General features: G+C 36.1%; 2 protein-coding genes across 6 annotated transcripts in view; one reads left to right on the forward strand and one right to left on the reverse strand.

Moving 5' to 3' along the window:
- LOC123564335 (CCR4-NOT transcription complex subunit 3-like) overlaps positions 1–27440 on the forward strand; it is a 69836-nt gene that overhangs the window by 26020 nt on the left and 16376 nt on the right. The window contains exons 6-12 of one of the 5 annotated variants that reach the window (XM_045357837.2): positions 4816–4929; positions 5833–5938; positions 6227–6357; positions 8352–8390; positions 9805–9899; positions 11258–11382; positions 26593–26718. In XM_045357837.2, coding sequence (XP_045213772.1) covers positions 4816–4929; positions 5833–5938; positions 6227–6357; positions 8352–8390; positions 9805–9899; positions 11258–11382; positions 26593–26718 — 736 coding nt within the window. The remainder of the gene's footprint in view (positions 1–4815; positions 4930–5832; positions 5939–6226; positions 6358–8351; positions 8391–9804; positions 9900–11257; positions 11383–26592; positions 26719–27440) is intronic. The other 4 variants (XM_045357839.2, XM_045357838.2, XM_045357840.2 and 1 more) reach the window with 4 other exon arrangements.
- Positions 950–2351, reverse strand: LOC123564336 (uncharacterized). Its single transcript, XM_045357842.2, has 2 exons — positions 1735–2351; positions 950–1553 (listed from the first exon to the last, which is right to left on the reverse strand). Exons 1-2 carry the CDS (start codon positions 1838–1840, stop codon positions 1072–1074), a joined length of 588 nt encoding a protein of 195 aa, XP_045213777.1. The 5' UTR covers positions 1841–2351; the 3' UTR covers positions 950–1071.

Consider the following 27440-nt stretch of genomic DNA (forward strand, 5'->3'; position numbering starts at 1 on the left):
ATGGCCCTGAAATAGTCAAAAATGCACTCTTTCACCTTGTGGTGTGCCCAGCTCAGAAAGTATTTCATATAAATTGATGAAACCTTGCATGAGTTTTTATCATGATATGAACTTGCGCACCTATTTTTGTCTGGCTCTACCCCCTATTTACAGAGTTATGGCCCCTGAAATAGTCAAAATTGCACATTTTCTCCTTGTGACACACCTAGCGCAAAAAGTATTTCATATATATTGATAAAACCTTGCATGAGTCTTTATCATGTTATAAACTTGTGCACCATCTATTTTGCACATTTTCACCTGATGACATGCCTAGCTCAAAAAGAACTTGATGTAAATTCATGAAACCTTGCACGAGACTTTATCATGATGTGACCTTGCACATTGGCACTCTTTTTGAGATTTTAGAGCTAATTACAGTGTTACTACCCTTGAAATAGCCAAAATAGTGGATTTTTTGTTTGTGATGCTCAAAGCTCAAAAAGTATATCGCCTAGAATAATGAATCCTTTATATAAAATGTTTGTTGAGGTTATACCCCCTTAAAGGCCGACTTTGGTTGTCCAGGGAAACTTTTGGATGATTGACGTTTATTGCTAACTAATAGCTCACTGACCCTGCAGTCTGACCACAAGTATTATCTCCAGTAGGGTGTGAAATGTCCAAGTTTCAAGGAATTAGATTCCTCTGAATGTACTGAATGTATGATAAACATAGCCTGGCTATTTCTTTGAAAATCTTTTAATCAAAACAAGAAATACACTTTGCACCTGATTATTTTTGCACAAATACGTTGTGTCTTTTATTTATTTTTTTAATTGCAGAAATAAATACATCAAAGCAAAAGCAATAATTATGTTTTGAATTCTTTATTAAAAAAACAAGAATATTAGTAGTTTAATTGATCAGTTCAAATGACAGTTTTTTTACACATTTGTGCTTCCTGATGTATTGCGATGTATTCCAGCAATATTGAAAAAGAAGTTTGCCAAGCATTCAATTTTTATAAAATACATATCAACATTATTGCAGTCTCAATCGTTTCATGACAGACATACAGACAGACACACATCACTCCCATTTATGGCCCATATATGGTTGTCCATCAGGGTTCGGATATAATCCTCTTGTAAATAATAACACACATTCAGGCATTACTTCACGTTTACAGTAAACAACATTCTGACGCTGCGCAAGTTCTCGTTTTTTGTTTTGATAAGGCAGTAATTTCCATCCACCTAAATTATCGATAACTCTCCAAAACCGTTTGTAAATACTTTTCCGAATTGGAGGGTTGTATTCAGAGGGTTCTTGTCCTTCTCCGCCTAAATGAATCTGTGAAACTGTGACACATGGGCTCATGTAGCAGTGAATGCATTTCGAATCATCATTGCCATCACTAGGATCTGAGTCATTATTTGGGTCTTCTGGATCTGGGTCATGATTCGGTTCTCCTTGATCTTTGTCATCTGTAGCTTGTCCATAGGAAGAAATTGATGCTTCTGCAGTAGATGCACACATTGTCTTTTTCCTTTTGCGGGTTATGTTTTTACCTTCAGGACAAAAATAAAGCATACATTTAGTAAGCATGACTTTTTATATAAAATTTACAACCTTCCAAAACACATATTATATTATATAATCATTATTTTATTTCTTTCATTTTATACTTTATGAAATATCAATATAAACAGTAATATATCATTATCAAATGTCAATAAAATAGGTTCTTACCTTCAGATTTTACTTCACAGTAACTCCAGTTATTTTGCAGAAATAATGTTTTTATGGCATCAGTTTGTTCTGAGGTCAGTTCAAGTGTTACAAATCTTGTGGCCATTATGCAGTAAGATCTTTTTCGAAATGAACTTTTCAGCCTGGTCAATGTGGTTACATGTAACTACATGTATAACACTTTGACCAATCGGCTTGCAGATAAAATATTTGGAAGGAAATTTGAAATTCTAGTTTGACAGAAGTCTAGCACTGAGTTCTTTCCTAAATAAATAAATGAATACAAGTATTAATTCTTAGACAATCGCTCTCTGGAAGTTTTACCTATACTGGATAATATTAAATACTGCAAGTATGAGTTTGAAGGATATTACAAATGTATGTATAAATGAAAATGATTTCAAAGGCGTAACAAGACGCAAACGACTAAGTGATGGATCTATCAAACAGTACCACTATTCTAAACCAAGGAAACAATTTGAGATTGTGTTTACAAATGAATCTGAAAAACTTGAATTTGAAGAAAAACTGAACACTTTGAAACAACAGAATAATTTGAAAACGACAAAAGATGTTTTTCAATATTTATTAAACAATAAAACAAACGAGAGTATGAAATCAAGCAAAGTTGCCGCTTCACGTACAGAGCATGAAACAAATTTATTAGGAAATTCAAAACATGGGATGTTTATTTGTGAATACAAGTGCTTATTAGACTTAGTTGATGAAGTTTCAACTCATCACATAACATGTGAACATTCTTTACTGCCAGTAGGATTAGCTCAAACAGGACATGTAGCTGAATTAAAATGGGAATGTGCAGACGGCCACATTTTGATTTGGAACTCTTCTTCTGTACTTGAAAAAAATTATCTGATTAATTACCGTGTGATGATGGCTTATTTATGTTCAGGAATGACCACTGTTCAGTACGAACGATTTTGTGAATTTGGGGATATTGGTGTTTTGACTGACCATTTTAGGATACAGTCATCATTGACATTTTCTGCTATCATAAGTGTGTTAGCTCGAGAATCCGTGCAGTATGCTTTATTAGATGAAGTGCAAATTGCAAAGGACAAAAATGAAAAAGGTATTACTATCATGACAGATGCTCGACATCATTGTAGAAAGAACAGTTATCACACTGATCATGTTGCACTTGGATTGTATACACATAAAGTGATAAACATTCAACATATTACCAAACAACAAGAGCGTTCAACTCAGAAACATGAAACACTTGGATGCGAACAAATGTATAGAGATTTTGAAAGAAATGATGTAAATGTACATATTCACACACATGATAGAAACTTATCTGTAAATAAAACAATACGCAATAAGAATAATGTTCAAAACTGCAACGAAAGGTGGCATGCGACCAAACCAGTGTCACAAGGAATGAAAAAAATCTGTTCAGGTGCACAGAAAAATGCTGGTGTTACAGGGCATCCTGAATTGGCAGACAAGGCCGCGCGTGTGCGAAATCATTTATATTATGCACTTGACACGTGTGGAGGGAATCCAGATTCTCTTCGTGCTTCTATAGACAACTGTGTGATGCACTTTCAAAATAATCATGACAACTGTCCAGGAGAGTCTGAGTGTAAAACGAATGGCTATATACCAGATTTTATCATTCTCAGAAGCCCAGTTGCAGTCAGACTTTTGATGGAATTCCTGCATTCACTAACACTGTACAAATACGCACAAGATTATGTCCTCTCTAAAGATACCTTTTATGTTGAAAGTTTTAACAATAGTTGTTTAGTTTATCTCGATAAACGTATACACTACAAAGAAACATCGTACAAAACGAGAATAAATCTTGCTGTTCTTAGCTGGAATGAACATGTTGACAGACCGTTTACGTCTAGATACAATAGAGAACAAATAGAACATAACAGGAGATCACTTGGTAAAAAGAAATATAAAAAGAAAACATACAGTTTTGTCTCTGAAATATGGCAACTTCTTATAAACATAAAACGGGATGGTCAAGATGTCCATGGTATTGGTGCAGCCGACAGGAATTTCAATGGGATAGACCATTATGATGAAGAAAGTGACAATGAATAAAGGAATACGTCTTATCTTTATATAAATGATTATAAAATAAAATAAATGTTTGGTGTCCACCGTGATGTCAGAAAATAACTTTGTGAATTTAGTTACATAAATTAATCAATCTATTATCTGAAAGACTAACAATTATAATTTATAAGCATGAAGTATATCTTATTTCTGAATTAGACATAATGAATATGTTATGGTATTCAGTGAAAGTTAGCATTTTCTTTTCAAGCAGATTACAGAACTAGAATTATATTCACTGAGTTTTATATTGGGGTTTGTCACTTGCAAAATAAAGGCTATGATTTAGTGATACTGATTTTTGTTAATATCTAAGATCTATATTGATCTTTTATTTGAATGTTGCATTACAATGTTATATGTAATCAGTATTAATATATCTATATGTAAATATCTAGTATTAATATATCAATAATGTAAATATCTAGTATTAATATATCAATATGTAAATATCTAGTATTAATATATCTATATGTGAATATTTGAAGAAATTGAATAAAATGGAACTGATGATTGTAAGAATCGTACAATTATAATCTGTTATATTAAAATTACAGTACTGATATAATTTTTTTATCTAAATTCTTTCCTCCTATCTCTCATCTTTAATTGCAAAATCCAGAGTGCTTTAATGTCCTGAGATGACCTGAGCTAACCACAGAAATTCCTACAGATGTTATCAATCCCTGTAATTTATACCAAGAAAATTTGTTAACTTTATTGCCTCAACCCACAAGGTGTTAATGATATGTGCCAATCATCGAAAAGTTTCCCTGGACAACCAAAGTCGGCCTTTAAGACTGCAAACATTTGTATTATTGCGCCTTATTTGTGACAAATGTACCAGTGGGGTACACCCTGTGTCCTACAGACACATTCTAGTTAATTACATGTAATCATTTTCTGCAAATTTATGTCAATGCACTTTAAGAAATGTTAATGTAGAAAGAAATATAAATATGTACAAAGTATGTGATGTTTCAGAAGGGTGACCGATATGAACATTTAAAAGCTGCCCAAGACAAGCACACATATCACATACAGAAACTGGAAACAATAATGAGAATGGTGGATAATGATGCTCTGCCTCTTGAACAGGTATGCAAGCTCCTTTTGCAGGATTTCTATTCAGAGAAGAATGTATCAAGAATTCCAGTAAAATAAGATGAAGAAAAAAGTAATTTTCAAGTTTTGTTAAGCTTGTCTGGTTTTCCGACATCTTTGGTAAACAGTTGAATGCAGTTGTCCACTAAATATTAAATACAGTAGATGAGAAAATTCATACATGTTGCTAAAGGCAAACTGTCACGCATGGTTCTGGATGCCAGTCAATATTCCATAGATTGCTTCAAACAACTTTTGTTTTGAACCTCTTGATGCAGTTTCTTCGAATTTGACCAGACACATCCTGGCATTGAGCTTTGGCCCTTAACTTGTGGCATTTTACAATTTCTGCATGGTAAGTAGAGGGAGACGTGAAAAACAGCCTCTAGTCCTATGTAAAACTGTATTGCCCTGACCTTAGATATTTGTTATTTAGCGTTGTCTAGCAATGCTCTTACACCCTTTTAGTCGAAACTTGCAAATCCTGTGGGCCATTTGTTTTATTTAAACATACATAGAAAAGCTAAAAAAAAAAGTCATATACCTCTGCCCCAGTTTTAAAATAATTTCATGTATTTGGTGTGTGTGAGGGGGTCAGGGTCAGTGTTACTATGATAAAGTCACAATTACTAAAAATTGAGAAAGAGTTACAGATGATGCAATTCTGGTCATATGTTGCATAGTATTGCACACTCGGGATGCATAAAATAAGTTTCCCGATGGACTTTTAAAAAAAAAAATGTACCCATTTGAGTAAGGTGAGCAATATATGGTCACCATGGTCCTCTTGTTTCATGATTTGCACTCATAAATTTTAGTGAAAAAAGAACAAACATCAAAACAACCATATATTATGAAGTCACCATGCATTAATTTTGGATAATTTGTAAATTACAGATCAAAGGAATCCGAGAAGACATAGAATACTATGTTGACTCTAATCAAGACCCAGATTTCGAGGAAAATGAGTTTGTTTATGATGAATTAGAGCTAGATGATTTAGGTACGTAAATGTCATTTAAAGATACCTTTGTTAGTTTTAATGACTGTCATGTAAGAGCAAAGGATAATGTACAGTATGATGTTTGTAATATTAAGACTGAATGTACTTTAAAATGGGAATTACTAAAACAGCTAAAGTTTACATATTTTAGTAGTCGTGTGACAGTATTGAATTGGAAAATATACTTCCAGTGATTAACAATTCAAAAATCATTGTAATTGGGTAAAATGTGATCAGGGCAAAGCTTCACCATTGCCTTGTAAGGAATACTTTTGGTTTTTTTTGCAGATCCATCATTACATTCAGCAACGTCACCACCTCATGACGAAGATCGATTTTCAGACAAATTGTCAACAACGCCAACTTCCACAAACTCGAGTTCCCCATCACCTAGTCCAGGAATTACAAATCATTCCAAGGTTGGTAATGTAGTTGTAGATACCGATTGGTCATAAGGTTTCTGGTCAATAACAGCAAAATGTTTATGCATGTGACTGCTAAACTTCGTACGATGGTTTCCTGTATGTCAGTGTGTCAACTTTAGTGTGAAAATCAATTTCATGAATTACCCTGCTTTTTACTTAGAATTTTAGTTAAAAGTTTTGATGCACTTTCAATCTGCCTCGGTTATTACTAATTCAGGGTTCGCACAGACTTGAAAACTCTTGAATTTCAAGCTGCTAGATGAAAAGTGCTTGAATTTGCAAAAACCTCCTTAAAACTTCTTGAATTTGTTTCTTGCCTTGAAAACTGTATGAAAAGTGCTTGATTTTATGATAAAAGTCCTTGAATTTCCTTCTTCAGAAATTTTGGTCAGCTTAATAAAAATAGATGGTAAAAGACGCTTTGTTATATGTACGCATCGCCATGTTTTATGTCTACATAACCTATGTGTACCATACGATATGAGTTTTAAACAAACTGGGGCTAGGAAAATTACAACGTGTAAAAATTACGGACACCATTTCCGTTACCGATATTGAAGAAAATGTCGTGTATTTTCAACAAAAAGTGGCTTGTATCCTATCCATGGCTTTTCGAGCACGAAAACAAACAGAAAGCCATGTGCAAATATTGTAACAAAGTTCTTGACATTAGTTCAATGGGTGAATCAGCGCTGAAATCGCACGTCAAGTCTGAGAAGCACAAGAAAAATGTACCTGATCGAAGGTCACCCACGACCACTCTTGATGTGTTTACTATTCCACCTTCGCCCCCAGCAGCCAGAGGCACCTAAAACTTGATCTTATATGACATGATAAGTCGCTGTTGATGTAAGAAGTGTTGATCAATTGTTTGCCAGTCATTTTGTGTGTGATAAAGTGTTGATCAATTGCAAATTGGAACTTTATAGAAAAACTTATATCACGTGATTTTGGATGTAAGAAGTGTTCACCAATTGTAAGCCAGTCATTTCGTGTGTAAAAAGTGCTTGTTCAATTTTTTGCTTATCCTTGAAAACGTAATAAAAGTCCTTGAAAACTCCTTGAAAACCCCTTGAATTTTTTGTCAGTCTGGCTGTATGAGCCCTGTATTTGAGTTGATTCAAACTTGGAATAGTTGTTCCACATCATCTCCGACTGTGTTATACCAAGACGTGAAAAATTGTACCATTAGCTCCCTTGCTTTGCGCTCAGCAATAAAAGGGAAACTGGCTTCTCTTCTCTTGTACCCTCGTGATGGATTCAATCAGGAATGAGGTGTCAAGAGTGATTAATATAAGTGGTAGAACTTGCTTCACAATCAGCCTAAAATAAATTCATATAAATTAAACTTAAATATTCCAGGAATTATATTCCTTTTACGCTTAGAAATTGACGCACTTTATATCTGCTCAAGTTTCCTCATATTTGCCGTTTTTCAATATCGAATATAAAAATAGTCAAGCATGCTGTCTCTTCAATTATTATTAATTTTATTATTATTATTATACCCAATTTATATAGCCCTTTTTTCATGATAAACATGTTCAAAGGCGCTTTACATATAGCCAACGCAGCCACACAGGGCACAAAATTCATCCTCTACTAGTACAGACACAGAGCGATCTGACCAGAGGGACAGAGTGAGATAAAGCCCCCAGAACAGATAGAGAGAAATCCTTTTTAGATACAGGCCTGTCTGGCTAACTTAGCCTATCTCTTTGCGAATAGACAGTCTGGTACTTTAACATGCCCGGTGTATAGCACCGATACATGCGAAGCCGTCTTTCCTGGGAAGAACCAGTATAGGCCTCTTAGTTAGGTGGGAGACACTCTAGCATCTCAGAAATTTCCAGTGCCTGGACCGGGATTTGAACCCTAGACCTCTGGATTGACAATCAAGCGTGTTACCACCGGCTCACCTTCGCGACAGCTTTTGTAATAATTGTATTTCATTACAGTATCTAACTGCAGTTTTGTTTTAATTGTAGGATGATGAAAGAAAAAAGCATAAATCTAATGAAGACATAGTAAGTTTGATATTTTGTGCGTGAATACAAGGTTGATTTATATATCTGTAATATATTTATGCGGTCCTCCATGGCAGAGTGGGGAAGGTCTCAAACTTTGAATCACTTGCCCCTCACCGATGTGTTTGAGCCTCGCTTTTGGCATAGGATTTTTCATGTGGGGAGGAAGCCTTCTAGCTGGCTTACAGAGTGTTGATGGTTCTACCCAGGTGCCCGTTTATGACGAATAATGCACGAGGGGCACCTGGGGTCTTCTCTATCATCAAAAGCTGTAAAGGTGCTGTATGGCCTATAGTTGTGTCAATATGACGTTAAACCCAACAAAAACAAAAATATATTTATGCTGCCACACCCTTGAAGAAAAATGGGAATATTGTTTTGCTCATTGCTGGTTGGTTTATCTGTCGGTAAATCCATTTGCTTTCCAATTATTAACTAGAGAATGCCTTGTCTCACAATAGACAACCTTCGTTGGATGATCGCCTGTGGTCAATAAATGACCATTGGTGTTTTTTGGGGTCAGTAGGTCAAAGGTCAAGGTGATCTTGGAACTGAAAATGGTTTCTGCTCAGTAACTGAAAAACACTTTGTAGATCAATGTTTAAACTTAATTGGTTGATTTCCTGTGGTCAGTAGATGACAAGTATTATTTTGAAGGTAGGTTAGTCAAAGGTCAAGGTCACATTTATCTTGATTCCGAAAATAGTTTCTGCTGAATAAATAAGGAAGCTTCAGCCTACAATCTTCATACTTCAAAGGATGATTGCCTGTGGTTAGTAGATGACCGCAATTGTTCTTGGGGTCAGTAGCTCAAAGGTCTAGGTCACAGTGACTTAGACTGAAACTGTTCTGTGAAATAATAAACTGTTTTCTGTATGCATTAGATGATCCACTACGCACATTCCTCTGACAGCCATCATGGGGTGGGGGGGGGGGGGAGGAGGATATGTTTTTCACAAACAGTTAAGTCCTTCCTTCCTTATTCTAAATGGAGAGCTTTGTACTTCCAATTTAAGTCCCTAGTGTGGCAAAGGTTGTCCTCGGCAATTTGACCAAACAGTTTCTAAATCATTCGCTAATGTCTCTGTTCTTATTTGTGAAAATCTTCGGTCTACTAACCAGTTATTCGGCTAAGTGAGTTTTACCAAATAATCCTATGAAGAAAATATGTGGCTAATCAGTATGCAAAAGGAAGCTGTGATATAGAAATTGTCTTTAATAGTTTTTGTAAAAACAAAAGTAGGGAAATTTAGAAAAAAAATTTAAGCCAAATTTATTCATTGTTAAATTTTACTATATAACTCTTTTTTTTTTTTACATAAATGGTCTGATAAATCTTATCTGCATTAATATTTTTACTCCAGCTATTTTTAGAAACTTCTGAAATTGTTTTTCATGAATATATTATTTACAGAGAAACAAAAACAACAGTGCAACACCATCATCATCATCGTCATCATCATCATCAGCCGGTTCGTCAAGTAAACTACCAAATACACCTACAAAAATGTAAGTACAAGATGCATAGCTCATATAAGCTGAAAATGTAGAAGTATTTTGTTAAAAAAAATCATGGTTTGTCTGTTCTGGAATAATTACTCCTGGAACCATAGCATTTGCACTATTGGAAATGAAAAATGCAGGACAGTGTTTTCCAGTTGCTGCTTTCCACTTGTTGCCATTCAAATTTCTTGTACTTGAAAAGTTTTGAGAATAAAAAAAAAAAGGTAGTTGCGAGCACTGGTAATAGTAATTCTGTTTTACACTAAACATTTTACTAGGGGTGTACGGATGGTCTAGCTTGACTTTTAATCTACAGTTCATGGGTTCGAATCCCGGTCCAAGTACTGGAAATTTCTTAGGTGCTTTTGATTGTCTCCCACCAAACGTAAGAGGTCAGTACTGGTTTTTCCAAGGAAAGACCCCTCTGCATGTGTGAATAATCACTGTGCACATTGAAGAACCAAACTAATTGCAAAGAGCTATGCTAAGTTAGTAGCACAGGCCTTTAAAGTATTTCTTTCTCTTCTGAGGGCTTTCTCTCCCTCTGTCACTCTGGTCAGATCGCTCTGTGTCTGTACTAGTAGTCGATGAATTTGGCATCCTGAGTGACTGCCCTTGAATGTATAGCACCTTTGAACATGTTTATCATATGAATCTGTTATAATGTAATATTGTAATATAAGCTATAAGCTGCTGAACATTTGAAAGTAACTCTAGGCTAATGAAAAGTTGTTGTATATCTGGATTTGACATTCCACATAGTGCATTTATATGAAGTAAGATCGCAGTCATGATTTGACATTCCACATAGAGCATTTATGAGAAGTAAGATCGCAGTCATGATTTGACATTCCACATAGTGCATTTATATGAAGTAAGATCGCAGTCATGATTTGACATTCCACATAGAGCATTTATGAGAAGTAAGATCGCAGTCATGATTTGACATTCCACATAGTGCATTTATATGAAGTAAGATCGCAGTCATGATTTGACATTCCACATAGTGCAATTATAAAAAGTAAAGATTGCAGTCATGATTTGACATTCCACATAGTGCATTTATAAAGTAAGACCGCAGTCATGATTTGACATTCCAAATAGTGCATTTATATAAAGTAAGATCACAGTCAGTGGCTAGTATTCTTGCCAACAGTTATCTGGCTGTAATCAATATTTATGAATTGCACACACTAAATGAAATGTTTCCCTTTCTGAGACAGTATGTAAATGTTACAGATGATAACGGAATGACATTAAATCCAGCTTGTCTTTCAGAACTGTTTTTCTTTATAACAAACACGGATATATTTTGTGTGGCAGGTATATATTGCTAATAATTTTATTTTTCACTATTTTCATAGCAACAGCTATGACTATATTTTCAGCAATCAGCAGTCTATCAACTGTATAGAAACCAATAGTAATCACTTGCCAAATACAACTCCGCCCACACATGGATGGTTAGATGGACAAAATAGTAATTCAGGTATTTGATGCAATAAGTTTGCAGTTAGCACGGCACAGACACTTGTAACAACTTGGTGTTGGGTGTCCTCTCGCTAGTATATATGGACATGTATCTGACTGCTATTGCTTTACTGTTAGATCTTTGGCAGGTAATGAACACAGAGTCTGCATGTAAAACTTGACCCACAGTTTGCCAGTTAGCAACGAGTTGCAATTTCACTGAACTTTCTCCAGTTGCACCTCTTGGTTTGTTACATCATAATAATTAGAAACATGAAGGTTTACATTTTTAGCTCACCTGATTTTTATACCCCCACCAAACATGTTTGGAGGGGGTATATAGGAGTCAGTTTTGTCGCGTCCCGTCCCGTCCCGAAATCTATTATCTCAGTTATTACTAAATGGATTTGATTCAAACTTAAAATAGATGTTCCACCTTATCACCCACATCATGTGACACAAGGTGCATAACTCTGACACCAAGTTTTCATGAATTATGTCCCCTTTTTACTTAGAATTTAAGGTTAATTTTGTTGTATTTTCACTATATCTCGGTTATTACTAAATGGATTTGATTCATACTTAAAACAGTTGTTCCACCTCATCACCCACATCATGTGACATAAGGTGCTTAACTCTGGCACCAATTTTTCATGAATTATGCCCCTTTTTACTTAGAATTTAAGGTTGATTTTGATGTATTTTCACTGTATCTCAGTTACTGCTAAATGGATTTGATTTAAACTTAAAATAGATGTTCCACCTCATCACCCACATCATGTGACACAAGGTGCATAACTCTGACACCAATTTTTTTTTAATTATGTCCCCTTTTACTTAGAATTTAAGGTTAATTTTGATGTATTTTCAATATATCTCATTCTGATTGGCTTAGAGCCAAAGGGAAGTAACCTTTTTTTTTAACTTTTGTACTGAGTTTCTTCCCCTTAAATTCCAGGAATTAGTCTATTTTTAGAAATCCTGTTTTTAGCTCACCTGAGCAATGCTCAGGTGAGTTTTTCTGATCGCTCGATGTCCGGCGTCTGTCGTCTGTCGTCTGTCAACATTTAGCTTGTGTATGCGATAGAGGCTGTATTTTTCATTTAATCTTCATGAATATTGGTCAGAATGATAACCTTGATGAAATCTAGGCCGAGTTCGAAAATGGGTCATCTCGGGTCAAAAACTAGGTCACTAGGTCAAATCAAAGAAAAACCTTGTGTATGCGATAGAGGCTGTATTTTTCATTTAATCTTCATGAATATTGGTCAGAATGATAACTTTGATGAAATCTAGGCCGAGTTCGAAAATGGGTCATCTCGGGTCAAAAACTAGGTCACTAGGTCAAATCAAAGAAAAACCTTGTGTATGCGATAGAGGTGGTATTTTTCAATTAATCTTCATGAATATTGGTCAGAATGATAACCTTGATGAAATCTAAGCCGAGTTCGAAAATGGGTCATCTCGGGTCAAAAACTAGGTAACTAGGTCAAATCAAAGAAAAACCTTGTGTATGCAATAGAGGCTGTATTTTTCAATTCTTCTTCATGAATATTGATCAGAATGATAACCTTGATGAAATCTAGGCCGAGTTCGAAAATGGGTCATCTCGGGTCAAAATCTAGGTCACTAGGTCAAATCAAAGAAAAACCTTGTGTATGCGATAGAGGTGGTATTTTTCAATTAAACTTCATGAATTTTGGTCAGAATGATAACCTTGATGAAATCTAAGCCGAGTTCGAAAATGGGTCATCTCGGGTCAAAAACTAGGTCACTAGGTCAAATCAAAGAAAAACCTTGTGTATGCAGTAGAGGCTGTATTTTTCAATTCTTCTTCATGAATATTGGTCAGAATGATAGCCTTGATGAAATCTAGGCCGAGTTCGAAAAAGGGTCATCTCGGGTCAAAAACTAGGTCACTAGGTCAAATCAAAGAAAAACCTTGTGTATGCGATAGAGGCGGTATTTTTTAATTGATCTTCATGAATTTTGGTCAGAATGATTGCCTTGATGAAATCTAGGCCGAGTTCGAAAATGGGTCATCTTGGGTCAAAAACTAGGTCACTAGGTCAAATCAAAGAAAAACCTTGTGTATGCGATAGATGCGGTATTTTTCAATTGATCTTCATGAATTTTGGTCAGAATGATTGCCTTGATGAAATTTAGACCAAGTTCGAAAATGGGTCATCTGGGTTCAAAAACTAGGTCACTAGGTCAAATCAAAGAAAAACCTTGTGTATGCAATAGAGGCTGTATTTTTTAGCCCACCATCATCAGATGGTGGGCTATTCAAATCACTCTGCGTCCGTGGTCCGACGTCCTTCCGTCCGTCCGTCCTTCCGTTAACAATTTCTCGTTATCGCATCTCCTCAGAAACTACCAGGGGGATTTTGACCAAACTTTGTCAGAATGATGTCTTGGTACCCTAGTTGTGTCCCCCTGAAAATCAGACTGGTTCAACAAATTTTTAGTAAGTTATGGCCCTTTGTTTATTTCTATAATTTACATAGATTTATATAGGGAAAAACTTTGAAAATCTTCTTGCCCAAAACCACAGAGCCTAGGGCTTTGATATTTGGTATGAAGCATCATCTAGTGGTCCTCTACCAAGATGATTCAAATTATTTCCCTGGGGTCTAATATGGCCCCGCCCCGGGGGTCACATGGTTTATATAGACTTATATAGGGAAAAACTTTGAAAAACCTCTTGTCCAAAACCATAGGGCCTAGGGCTTTGATATTTTGTATGTGACATCATCTAGTGGTCTTCTACTAAGATTGTTCAAATTATCCCCCTAATGTCAAATATGGCCCCGCCCCGGGGGTCACATGGTTTACATAGACTTATATAGTGAAAAACTTTGAAAATCTTCTTGTCCAAACCACAAAGCCTAGGGCTTTGATATTGTAATGTAGCATCGCCTGGTGGTTCTCTACCAAGTTTGTTAAAATTATCCCCCTAGGGTCAAATATGGCCCCGCCCTGGGGTCACATGGTTCATATAGACTTATATAGGGAAAAGCTTTTAAAAACTTCTTGTCAATAACCTACAACATTCAAATTTGGACCACATGTATGGTTTTGAGTGGCAAGATGAACCTTGACATGAGTTGACCTTGATTTTGACCTAGTGACCTACTTTCATATTTCTGTAGCTACAACCTTCAAATTTGGACCACATGCATAGTTTTGTGCACTGAAATAAACTTTGACCTTGACATTGACCTAGGGACCTACTTTCACATTTTTGAAGGTACAGGCTTCAAATTTGGACCACATGCATAATTTCGTGTTCCGAAATGAAATTTGACCTTGATTTTGACCCAGTGACCTACTTCCACATTTCTCAAGCTACAGCCTTCAAATTTGGACCACATGCATGGTTTTATGTACCGAAACAAACTTTAACCGTTACATTGACCTAGTGACCTACTTTCACATTTTTGAAGGTACAGGCTTCAGATTTGGACCACATGCATAGTTCTGTATTCCAAAATAAAATTTGACCTTGATTTTGACCTAGTGACCTACTTTCACATTTCTCAAGCTACAGCCTTCAAATTTTGACCACTTGCGTAGTTTTGTGTACCGAAATGAACTTTGACCTTAAGATTGACCTAGTGACCTACTTTCACATTTCTGTAGCTACAGGCTTCAAATTTAGACCACATGCATGGTTTTGTGTACCGAAACAAACTTTGACCTTTACATTGACCTAGTGACCTACTTTCACATTTCTCAAGCTACAGCCTTCAAATTTGGACCACTTGCGTAGTTTTGTGTACCGAAATGAACTTTGACCTTAAGATTGACCTAGTGACCTACTTTCACATTTCTGTAGCTACAGGCTTCAAATTTAGACCACATGAATAGGATTGTGTACCGAAACAAACTTTGACCTTGACATTGACCTAGTGACCTACTTTCACATTTTTGAAGGTACAGGCTTCAATTTTTGACTACATGCATTGATTTGTTTCTGAAGTGAAATTTGACCTTGATTTTGACTTAGTGACCTACTTTCACATTTCTCAAGCTACAGCCTTCAAATTTGGACCACTTGCATAGTTTTGTGTACCGAATTAAACTTTGACCTTAAGATTGATCTAGTGACCTACTTTCACATTTCTCAAGCTACAGCTTTCGAATTTGGACCACATGCACAGTGTTGTGTACGGAAATGAAATTTGACCTTGAGCTAGTCAGTAAGTCTTGAAATTTGGAACACTCAAAAATGGCACATTGGTGGGCGCCAAGATCACTCTGTGATCTCTTGTCAACTGATCTTCATGAAATTTAGCCAGAATGATTACCTTGATAAAATCTAGGCTGATTTCGAAAATGGGTCATCTGGGGTCAAAAACTAGGTCACTAGGTCAAATCGAAGAAAAACATTGTGTATGCAATAGAGGATGTATTTTTCAATTGATCTTCATGAAATTTGGTCAGAGTGATTGCCTTGATGAAAACTAGGTCGGTTTTGAATATGGATTATCTGAGGTCAAAAGCTAGGTCACTAGGTCAAATTAAAGAAAAATCTTGTGTATGCGATAGAGACTGTTTTTTTCAGTTGATATTTATGAAATTTGGTCAGGTTGATTGCCTTAATGAAATCTAGGTCGAATTTGAATATGGGTCATCTGAGGTCAAAAACTAGGTCACTTGGTCAAATCAAAGAAAAAACTTCTGTATGTGATAGAGGCTGTATTTTTCAGTTGATCTTCATGAATTTTGGTCAGAATGATTGCCTTGATAAAATCTAGGTCGAGTTTGAACATGGGTCATCTAGGGTCAAAAACTAGGTCATATCTAAGAAAATGCTTGTTTTATCGCAAGAGACCAATTTTTTGGTCCAATCTTAATGAAAATTGGTCAGAATATTTGTTTCCATGAAATCACTAGGTCAAACATGTTTTACACTGTTATGGAGTGTTTCTTAGGTGAGCGACCTAGGGCCATCTTGGCCCTGTTTTTTGATTTTCAATAGTTTTGGTATTTTTCTAACATTTTTATTATCAGTCCTATGTAAAAAGTAAATACATTTTTCTGTGGTAACATGGGTCAGTAAGACACTTCTTTGTATTCACTTTTAGTGTATCTCTAATAGAGATTTTTAGCCCACCATCATCAGATGGTGGGCTATTCAAATCACTCTGCGTCCGTGGTCCGACGTCCTTCCGTCCGTCCGTCCGTCCTTCCATTAACAATTTCTCGTTATCGCATCTCCTCAGAAACTACCAGGGACATTTTGACCAAACTTTGTCAGAATGATGTATTGGTACTCTAGTTTTGTCCCCCTGAAAATCAGACTGGTTCAACAATTTTTTAGTGAGTTATGGCCCTTTGTTTATTTCTATAATTTACATAGATTTATATAGGGAAAAACTTTGAAAATCTTCTTGTCCAAAACCACAGAGCCGTGGGCTTTGATATTTGGTATGAAGCATCATCTAGTGGTCCTCTACCAAGATGATTCAAATTATTTCCCCGGGGTCTAATATGGCCCCGCCCAGGGGGTCACATGGTTTATATAGACTTATATAGGGAAAAACTTTGAAAAACCTCTTGTTCAAAACCATAGGGCCTAGGGCTTTGATATTTTGTATGTGACATCATCTAGTGGTCCTCTACTAAGATTTTTCAAATTATCCCCCTAGGGTCAAATATGGCCCCGCCCCGGGGGTCACATGGTTTACATAGACTTATATAGGGAAAAACTTTGAATATCTTCTTGCCCAAACCACAAAACCTAGGGCTTTGATATTTGTTATGTAGCATCATCTAGTGGTTCTCTACCAAGTTTGGTCAAATTATCCCCCTAGGGTCAAATATGGCCCCGCCCTGGGGGTCACATGGTTCATATAGACTTATATAGGGAAAAGCTTTTAAAATCTTCTTGTCAGTAACCTACAATATTCAAATTTGGACCACATGTATGGTTTTGAGTGGCAAGATGAACCTTGACATGAGTTGACCTTTGTGTTCCGAAATGAAATTTGACCTTGATTTTGACCTAGTGACCTACTTTAACATTTCTCAAGCTACAGCCTTCAAATTTGGACCACATGCTTAGTTTTGTGTACCGAAACAAACTATGACCTTTACATTGACCTAGTGACCTACTTTCACATGTTTGAAGGTACAGGCTTCAAATTTGGACCACATGCATAGTTCTGTGTTCCGAAAAAAATTTGACATTGATTTTGACCTAGTGACCTACTTTCACATTTATCGAGCTACAGCCTTCAAATTTGGACCACTTGCATAGTTTTGTGTACCGAACAAACTTTGACCTTTACATTGACCTAGTGACCTACTTTTACATTTTTGAAGGTACAGGCTTCAAATTTGGACCACATGCATAGTTCTGTGTTCTGAAATAAAATTTGACCTTGATTTTGACCTAGTGACCTACTTTCACATTTCTCGAGCTACAGCCTTCAAATTTGGACCACTTGCTTAGTTTTGTGTACCAAAATGAACTTTGATCTTAAGATTGACCTAGTGACCTACTTTCACATTTCTGTAGCTACAGGCTTCAAATTTAGACCACATGCATAGGATTGTGTACCGAAACAAACTTTGACATTGACCTAGTGACCTACTTTCACATTTCTCAAGCTACAGCCTTCAAATTTGGACCACTTGCATAGTTTTTTGTACCAAAATAAACTGTGACCTTAAGATTGACCTAGTGACCTACTTTCAGATTTCTCAAACTACAGCCTTCAAACTTGATGCACATGCATAGTTTTGTGTACAAAGAACTTTGTCCTTGAAATTGATCTAGTGACCTACTTTCACATTTCTCAAGCTACAGCTTTTGAATTTGGACCACATGCACAGTGTTGTGTACGGAAATGAAATTTGACCTTGAGCTAGTCAGTAAGTCTTGAAATTTGGAACACTCAAAAATGGCACATTGGTGGGCGCCAAGATCACTCTGTGATCTCTTGTTTATATTTACCTCTTCCCTCACGGGGATCATCCTACAAGGCGATTTGAGCGATATCGTCGCTTTAAACTCGGCCACTTCGCCTAATTATCGCCTCCGGGTGAAATCTGAATCGCATAGTTTTTCAGCGAGTTATTATCTGTTTATTTAAAGTTGTAAAACTTGATGCATATTCTAGATTAAATTATCGATAAATCCATAGTCAACCCCGCCTACTCGCCTGTCAAACTTCAGCCAATCGTAGTGTTAATATCCCACAGTGTCAATAATATTGTAAGCCGCCGCCATTTTGAAAATTTTCAATAGGCGTGTAAAAAGCCGATAAACTTAACGAGAGCATGATCTTATGCAACAATTGTGTATTATTCTTTCATTTTATTAAAGATTACTTCAAAAATTATTTCAATTACCATGATTACGGTCAATTTCTGTAAATGAATTGCTCGGGTACTGTGGATAAAAAATTATTTCGCGGACGTCAGAACTGCCGTACAAAATATTGTAAAAAGATCGCCATTATCTACGAGTTTGGTATTATTTTCGAAAAAATCAATAAATAAATAAATTAAATGTATAAATCTGAACAAGTTGATGCAAAAATCAGGCATTATAAAAGCACGAGAATCGAAACATGAATGCAAACTTTCACGGCATTTTGATCGTGCACCTGTTAAATTTACGAGTTTCGGACATGTAAATTTCCGATAAAAATTTAAAGGCGACTTTTTCATAGCTAAGTTTATACTTTATTTAGAAATTCATGAAAATGGTAATGCAAGAATCAGTTTCCTTAAATAATTACTGTTTATAAGTTACAGCTAGACCCATAGAAAGTGGATATATAAAGGCAGGAAACTGAATGCTATGCCGATTCTTCTCCTTAGATTCCTCAACTTCTCCCTAAATTCTGTAGAGAGAGAAGTAACTTCTCCCTAAAATTTTGACCTAGGATGATCCCTGCCCTCATCCAGGGCACATAATTATACTAGTATTACTTACATGGAAGCCCAGGATGAGACCCAAAGACCACAGAGCATTAAAGAAAGTGACTTCTAAAGCGAGTAATCTCGTACGTCAGTAAACTTTTCTTTGACCACTCTAGAGGTCACCATTTTCAGAATTGAAAAAGGTAGAATGTCCCTTTGTATCTAGGCAAGTTCAACTGTCGTCACGTGCTCAATAACTATCATAGTCTTAGCTTGTGACCATTTCTAGAGGCCATATATTTCACAAGATCTTATGAAAATTGGTCAGAATGTTCACACTTGATGATATCTAGGTCAAGTTCGAAACTGGGTCACGTGCCATCAAAAACTAGGTCAGTAGGTACTAAAAATAGAAAAACCTTGTGACCTTTCTAGAGCCATATATTTCACAAGATCTTCATGAAAATTGGTCAGAACGTTCACCTGATATATCTAGTCAAGTTCGAAACTGGCACGTGCCATCAAAAACTAGGTCAGTAGACAAATAATAGAAAAACTTGTGACCTCTCTAATCCATATATTTCACAAGATCTTCATGAAATTGGTCAGAACGTTCACTGATGATATCTAGTCAATTTCGAAACTTGGTCACGTGCTGTCAAAAACTAGGTCAGTAGGTCATCTGATAGAAAAACTTTGTGACCTCTCTAAAGGCAATATTTTTCATGGGATCTGCATGAACGTTGGTCTGAATGTTCATCTTGATGATATCTAGGTCAAGTTCGAAACTGGGTCACGTGCGGTCAAAAACTAGGTCAGTAGGTCTTAAAATAGAAAAACCTTGTGACCTTTCTAGAGGCCATATATTTCACAAGATCTTCATGAAAATTGGTCAGAACGTTCACCTTGATGATATCTATGTCAAATTCGAAACTGGGTCACGTGCCATCAAAAAGTAGGTCAGTAGGTCAAATAATAGAAAAACCTTGTGACGTCTTTAAAGGCCATATTTTTCATGGGATCTGTATGAAAGTTGGTCTGAATGTTCATCTTGATGATATCTAGGTCAAGTTCGAAACTGGGTCACGTGCGGTCAAAAACTAGGTCAGTAGGTCTAAAAATAGAAAAACCTTGTGACCTCTTTTGAGGCCATATATTTCATGAAATCTTCATGAAAATTTGTCAGAATGTTCACCTTGATGATATCTAAGTCAAGTTCGAAAGTGGGTCACGTGCCGTCAAAAACTATGTCAATAGGTCAAATAATAGAAAAACCTTGTGACCTCTCTAGAGGCCATATTTTCCATGGGATCTGTATGAAAGTTGGTCTGAATGTTCATCTTGATGATATCTAGGTCAAGTTTGAAAGTGGGTCACGTGCCATCAAAAACTAGGTCAGTAGGTCAAATAATAGAAAAACCTTGTGACCTCTCTAAAAGCCATATTTTTCATGGGATCTGTATGAAAGTTGGTCTGAATGTTCATCTTGATGATATCTAGGTCAAGTTCGAAACAGGGTCATGTGCGGTCTAAAACTAGGTCAGTAGGTCTAAAAATAGAAAAACCTTGTGACCTCTCTAGAGGCCATACTTGTGAATGGATCTCCATAAAAATTGGTCAGAATGTTCACCTTGATTATATCTAGGTCAAGTTCGAAATTGGGTCGCATGCCATCAAAAATTAGGTCAGTAGGTCAAATAACGTTGTGACCTCTCTAGAGGCCATATTTTTCATGGGATCTGTATGAAAGTTGGTCTGAATGTTTATCTTGATGATATCTAGGTCAAGTTTGAAACTGGGTTAACTGCGATCAAAAACTAGGTCAGTAGGTCTTGAAATAGAAAAACCTTGTGACCTCTCTAGAGGCCATACCCTTGAATGGATCTTCATGAAAATTTGTCAGAATGTTCACCTTGATGATATCTAGGTCAAGTTTGAAACTGGGTCACGTGCCTTAAAAAACTAGGTCAATAGGTCAAACAATAGAAAAACCTTGCGACCTCTCTAGAGACCATATTTTTCAATGGATCTTCATGAAAATTGGTCAGAATTTTTATCTTGATAATATCTAGGTCAAGTTCAAAACTGGGTCACATGAGTTCAAAAACTAGGTCACTATGTCAAATAATAGAAAAAATGACGTCATACTCAAAACTGGATCATGTGGGAAGAGGTGAGCGATTCAGGACCATCATGGTCCTCTTGTTATATTATTCTAAGTATTTTTAAGGTTACTTATGGTTGCCATTCTTCTGTGACAAGACTGTATGGTGGGGGTATGAGTCACTTTTGTGACAGTTCTAGTTTGTTCAGGGTGAGCCTTTAGAGTAGATGAATGGTCATGTTTCCACATCTGTAGTCTTTCTTTCATCATCCTGCATCAACATTTTTACCTAAAAACAGCTGAAACTTTTCAGAATTGCACCAAACTTGGACAGAAATATCCTGGCATGGAAGTCTTTTAAGTTCGTTCAAATGTTAGGTATCGCCAGAGCTAAAAATAGAGAAACACTTAAAGAACTTCTGTGAAGCACTTGATAGATCTCCAAACATGGTCTGTAGTGTTCTTGAAGGGTCTTCTCAAAAATTTGTTCAGGTGGTTCAGTTTGACGCCTTTTAGGGGCCACCAAAGCTAAAAATTGGGAAAAAACCATTATTAATGACATGCTCTCCTGAACTACTTGATGGATCTTCTCCAGACTTGTTCTGTAGCATCCTTGCATGTACCTCTCATTATTTCGTTCAGATAGTTCTATTTATTAGAACTCAGTTATACAAATCTTAAACAACTCCTTATAAAACCTTTGGAATATCTTTATTGAACTTGGTCTGTAGCATTATTGGATGTACCTTTCTTAATTTTATTAAAATGTTTCTGTTTACTGCCAGAACTGAAAATAGCTTATTCTCATGAACTTAATGGACCAAGCTTTTGCACCTCTAATGGTAGGACCAGAATAGCAAAAACAGAAAAGGCTCTTTACAGGTTTTAATGGTCTGCTTAAATAATGTTCCCCAGACTTGGCTAGAAGCAAGGTCAAATGGTCAAGGTCCTCACGTGAGAGACTTTTGGGGCCTTGTTTAAAAACAGCTTGGACAGAAATGAGCTTAGGAGATTTCCAAGTTATTCAGTGATGCATTTTTGCTAAAAACGATTAACTTTTCATGTTTTCCTAGTCCATTTGGTTATCTCCAGAGATACTTATGGCTTGCGATTTAATAATTATCCCCCGCCGATGAAATCGGGAGGGGGGTATTGAAATGGCGTTGTCAGTCCGTCCGCAGCCATTTCTCAGTAACTAGCAGGTAGAATTTCATTAAACTTGAAATAAACATGAACCAGCATACTGCGATGATGCCTGTCAAGTTTTTTTTTGGATTGGTCAATTTCCTTTATTGCCCTTGATTTAATGAAAAATGTCCGTCCGCAGCCATTTCTCAGTAACTGTCAGGTAGAATTTCATAAAACTTGACATAAACATGCACCAGCATACTGCGATGATGCCCATCAAATTTTTCATCGAATTGGTCAATTTCTTTAAAGAGTTATTGCCCTTGATTTAATGAAAAATCTACATCTACAGCCATTTCTCAGTAACAAGCTGGTAGAACTTCATGAAACTTGAAATAAATATGAACCAGGGGTCACGCTGTCGATCGCCACTTGAGCCATTTGCGACAAAAAATTAAATGTGGCTCCGAAATTTTCTGATTAGCGAAAATGGCCCGAAGCTATATCTGTCTGCAAAACTACGAATATTGCCAGTTTTACGAACCAAAAGGTGTGAAAAATCGATAATCTGTGTAGACACAACATCCGTTATTGAAAGGGAGAGAGCCAATTTGAATTTTTTTATTTGATCAGGCAGTTGATTGGCGATAATTAGATTATTGAATAACAAACTGGATAATTATAATCATCATTTTGTGCACTTGATACGATTTTATGAGCAGGTCGGGGCCGTTAGACAAATTTTCTATGATTGCCGAGGGTTAGTTTGGGCAAAAACAAATAAAAATGCTTTAGACAAGCAGAAATTGTAAATATTGAATAGTTATGATGATAGAAAAGCAATAAAACATAGGTATTTTATCAAATGTTTAATTCCAACTTACGTTTTCCGAATTTGTCACCTGTTTTCGCGACCGTGATTTTCGGATATTACTGTCATTTCTGACGAATATTTTAGTGCAATCTTAATAAAAAGCCAATAAAAAGTCTACATTTAAGAAAATATGACAACGTTTGCAAAAGGAGCTCTTATTTTGAAGTATTTTTCGAGAATAAAACATGCGAAGGCATCGAACCCCACCCACTTATAGGCAATGTGCAAAATAAGACACTGTTTTTTTAAACAACTTTTTTTTTCTTTTTTTGACATCTTTATTTTAAATGTGATTTTCAGAATTTTTTTATTACATTGCAGATGTTTATAAAAATGATTATTTTAGAAATTAACACAAATTGACTTCGAAATAGCTTTTTAAAGGGTTACTAAGAAATATGTTATAATTAACTACATTAATTTCTTGAGTAGTACTTTGGTACATATAATGTAGTCCTACAAGAACGTCAATGCTATGCGCTTCGCCGTTGTTGGCCTCATAATTTTATCTTCGGAAAAAGCAGTGGCTCAGAGAAAAAAATTCCCAGTGTGACCCCTGATGAACCAACATACTTTGATGATGCCGGTCATTTTTTTTTTTTCAATTGGTCTATTTTCCTTAGAGTTATTGCCCTTTAATTGTTTAAAAATCTACAGATTTGTACATAACAAACCAACCCATTGGTAGAATTTCATTAAACTTCTTTCATTCTTTTCCATGAACATTTAGTATAAACATATGAAGTTTTGTACCCACACCTGGGCACCACCTTGCCTTGGTCACACACTCTCCCCCCCTCCCCCCCCCCCCCCCCCCCCCCCCCCCCCCCCCCCCCCCCCCCACACACACACACACACAAAAAAAGCATTCATTTTCTGTTGAAATTATTTGCTTCTCAATAACATCCTTAACTTTTTGCCAGAAATATTTTTTTACCATTCCTCACCTCAAGCCCTTTCAGCGGGGGATACCAATTCATCGAATTTGCTCGTTTTACTTGGATTGCTGATTGAGGAAGTAATATTTGTTCAGTTGTTTATCAATTCATCATTATTACCACATGATACAGTGAGTCACCAACAATGTTTAAAATGGATTTAACTGTGATCAGTGAAATAGAACTTTCTCGAAAATTTTGACAGATGACAGATGCACATGATGTGTTATTTACCTGCCTGTTTCAAGTGTTGTTCAGTTTCTTTTTTAGAATGTTAATTTATAGACGCTCTCGTTTTGTAGATACAAAAGGCATGGGATTTATGATCATTTAACGGCTTGATTGGTTTATTAGCTCACCTGTCACAAAGTGACAAGGTGAGCTTTTGTGATCGCGTGGCGTCCGTCGTCCGTCGTCCGTGCGTGCGTCCGTGCGTGCGTGCGTAAACTTTTGCTTGTGACCACTCTAGAGGTCACATTTTTCATGGGATCTTTATGAAAGTTGGTCAGAATGTTCATCTTGATGATATCTAGGTCAAGTTCGAAACTGGGTCACGTGCGGTCAAAAACTAGGTCAGTAGGTCTAAAAATAGAAAAACCTTGTGACCTCTCTAGAGGCCATATTTTTCTTGAGATCTTCATGAAAATTGGTCAGAATGTTCACCTTGATGATATCTAGGTCAAGTTCGAAACTGGGTCACGTGGGGTCAAAAACTAGGTCAGTAGGTCTAAAAATAGAAAAACCTTGTGACCTCTCTAGAGGCCATATTTCTCAATGGATCTTCATGAAAATTGGTCAGAATGTTCACCTTGATGATATCTAGGTCAAGTTTGAAACTGGGTTACGTGGGGTCAAAAACTAGGTCAGTAGGTCTAAAAATAGAAAAACCTGTGACCTCTCTAGAGGCCATATTTCTCAATGGATCTTCATGAAAATTGGTCAGAATGTTCACCTTGATGATATCTAGGTCAAATTTGAAACTGGGTCACGTGGATCAAAAACTAGGTCAGTAGGTCTGAAAATAGAAAAACTTTGTGACCTCTCTAGAGGCCATATTTTTCACGTGATCTTTATGAAAATTAGTCAGAATGTTCACCTTGATGATATCTAAGTCAAGTTCAAAACTGGGTCACGTGCGGTCAATAACTAGGTCGGTAGATCTAAAAATAGAAAAACCTTGTGACCTCTCTAGAGGCCATATTTTTCAAGAGATCTTCGTGAAAATTGATCAGAATGTTCATCTTGATGATATCTAGGTCAAGTTCGAAACTGGGTCACATGCGGTCAAAAACTAGGTCAGTAGGTCTAAAAATAGAAAAACCTTGTGATGTCTCTAGAGGCCATATTTCTCAATGGATCTTCATGAAAATTGGTGAGAGTGTTCAGCTTGATGATATCTAGGTCAAGTTCATAACTGGGTCGTGTGCAATCAAAAACTAGTCAGTAGGTCGAAAAATAAAAAACCTTGTGACCTCTCTAGAGGCCATATTTTTCATGAGATTTCATGAAAATTGGTGAGAAGTTCACTTGATGATATCTAGTCAAGTGTCAAAAGTGCGTCACGTGCCTTCAAAAACTAGGTCATTAGGTCAAATAATAGAAAAACCTTGTGACCTCTCTAGAGGTCATATTTTTCAATGGATCTTCATGAAAATTGGTCAGAATTTTTTATCTTGATGATATCTAGGTCACATGTGCTCAAAAACTAGGTCACTATGTCAAATAATAGAAATAACGACGTCATACTCAGTTCAACACTGGGTCATGTGGGGATAGGTGAGCGATTCAGGACCATCATGGTCCTCTTGTTTTTATTGAAAATTTTATTATTTAATGATACAAGTTCAAGTGAATTAATATAAATGACTGTTTAAAATAAATTAATATGAAGTTTGATTTTGTCACAGATATTATTTAACATGTTTTACTGAGAAACTGTTCATACTCACTTGCATGCTTAGTTACTTAATCAGAATATTGTCTACTTCTATATATGTTTTTAAGAGTAATTCCAAGTTGATGTACTTTCCTTCAAATTTAAATTTGTTTTTCTTTGAGTTTCATAATTTAGATAATGGAAACATTGATTAAAGTGGTCTTAAAGAGATTATGTTACTGCAGGATTTGATTGAATTACACTTTGGAATGAACAGATTTTAAAAGCAAAATGAAAATAAAAAATGTATGTATAAAATACTAAATGGTAATTTGGAAAGGATAAAGAAGATGAAGTAGTACTTGTTACAGCTTGGAACATCTCTTTGAAACTGGTGTACAACCTATGTATCTACTGTTATATTTTAGGTTCCCCTATATCTTCACGAATACAAAATAATGTGCCGCCCTCTGTATGGCAGCGAACCCCCTCTTCTACAGCTGCTATGACAATGAGGCAACTTAACTTTAGCGAATTATCCTCTCCGACTAGCGGTAAGACACCTAGTGCATGACTTACTCCCTACACCATCCTCATACATCATGTATACAGTAGTTTATTGTTGTCATCTGCCTATGCTACACTGGAAAAATATTTCAAATTTTTTTCTGTTTTCTGAAACATTGCATGCCTTGGAAATACACAGGTACTTTCTGTTGCATTTAAGTAAAATGGTGCATTGTTGTCACAGCAAAAGCTAGCATAAAGAAATGAATTACAAAGAAAGCTTGATTCTAAATTGATGCTAACTCACTGATGTCAAAATCAAATGAAATGGTAGTTTAACGTATACCAACTGATAGGTAATTACTCATTTGTATATACATTTGCATTTGTCAGATATAATGCTATTAAGTTTTTAGCTCCCCTGAGCAGGAAGTGAGCTATTGTGATACCATACAAGTATGTCTTTCGTCAAAATTTCACAGCTAACACAACAGGTCACATTGTGGCCCAATCTTCGTAAAACTTTGTCAGAATGTTTGCCTTGACAAAATCTCACAAGTTAAAAACTGGTTCATCTTGAGGGGGGGTGGGAACTAGGTCACTATGCCAAATCATAAAAAAGGCCTTTAATAGTCCAGAGGCCACAAATTCTAACTGATCTTCATGGAACTTTTCCAGATACTTGTATTTATAAAGTCTAGGTCAAGAATGAAACTTGGTTATCTGTGTTAAAAAAAGACGACAGTCAAATAAATGTTGTTAACTCTCC

This window comes from Mercenaria mercenaria, chromosome 2 (assembly GCF_021730395.1).
Source record: "Mercenaria mercenaria strain notata chromosome 2, MADL_Memer_1, whole genome shotgun sequence".
Taxonomy (NCBI): domain Eukaryota; kingdom Metazoa; phylum Mollusca; class Bivalvia; order Venerida; family Veneridae; genus Mercenaria; species Mercenaria mercenaria.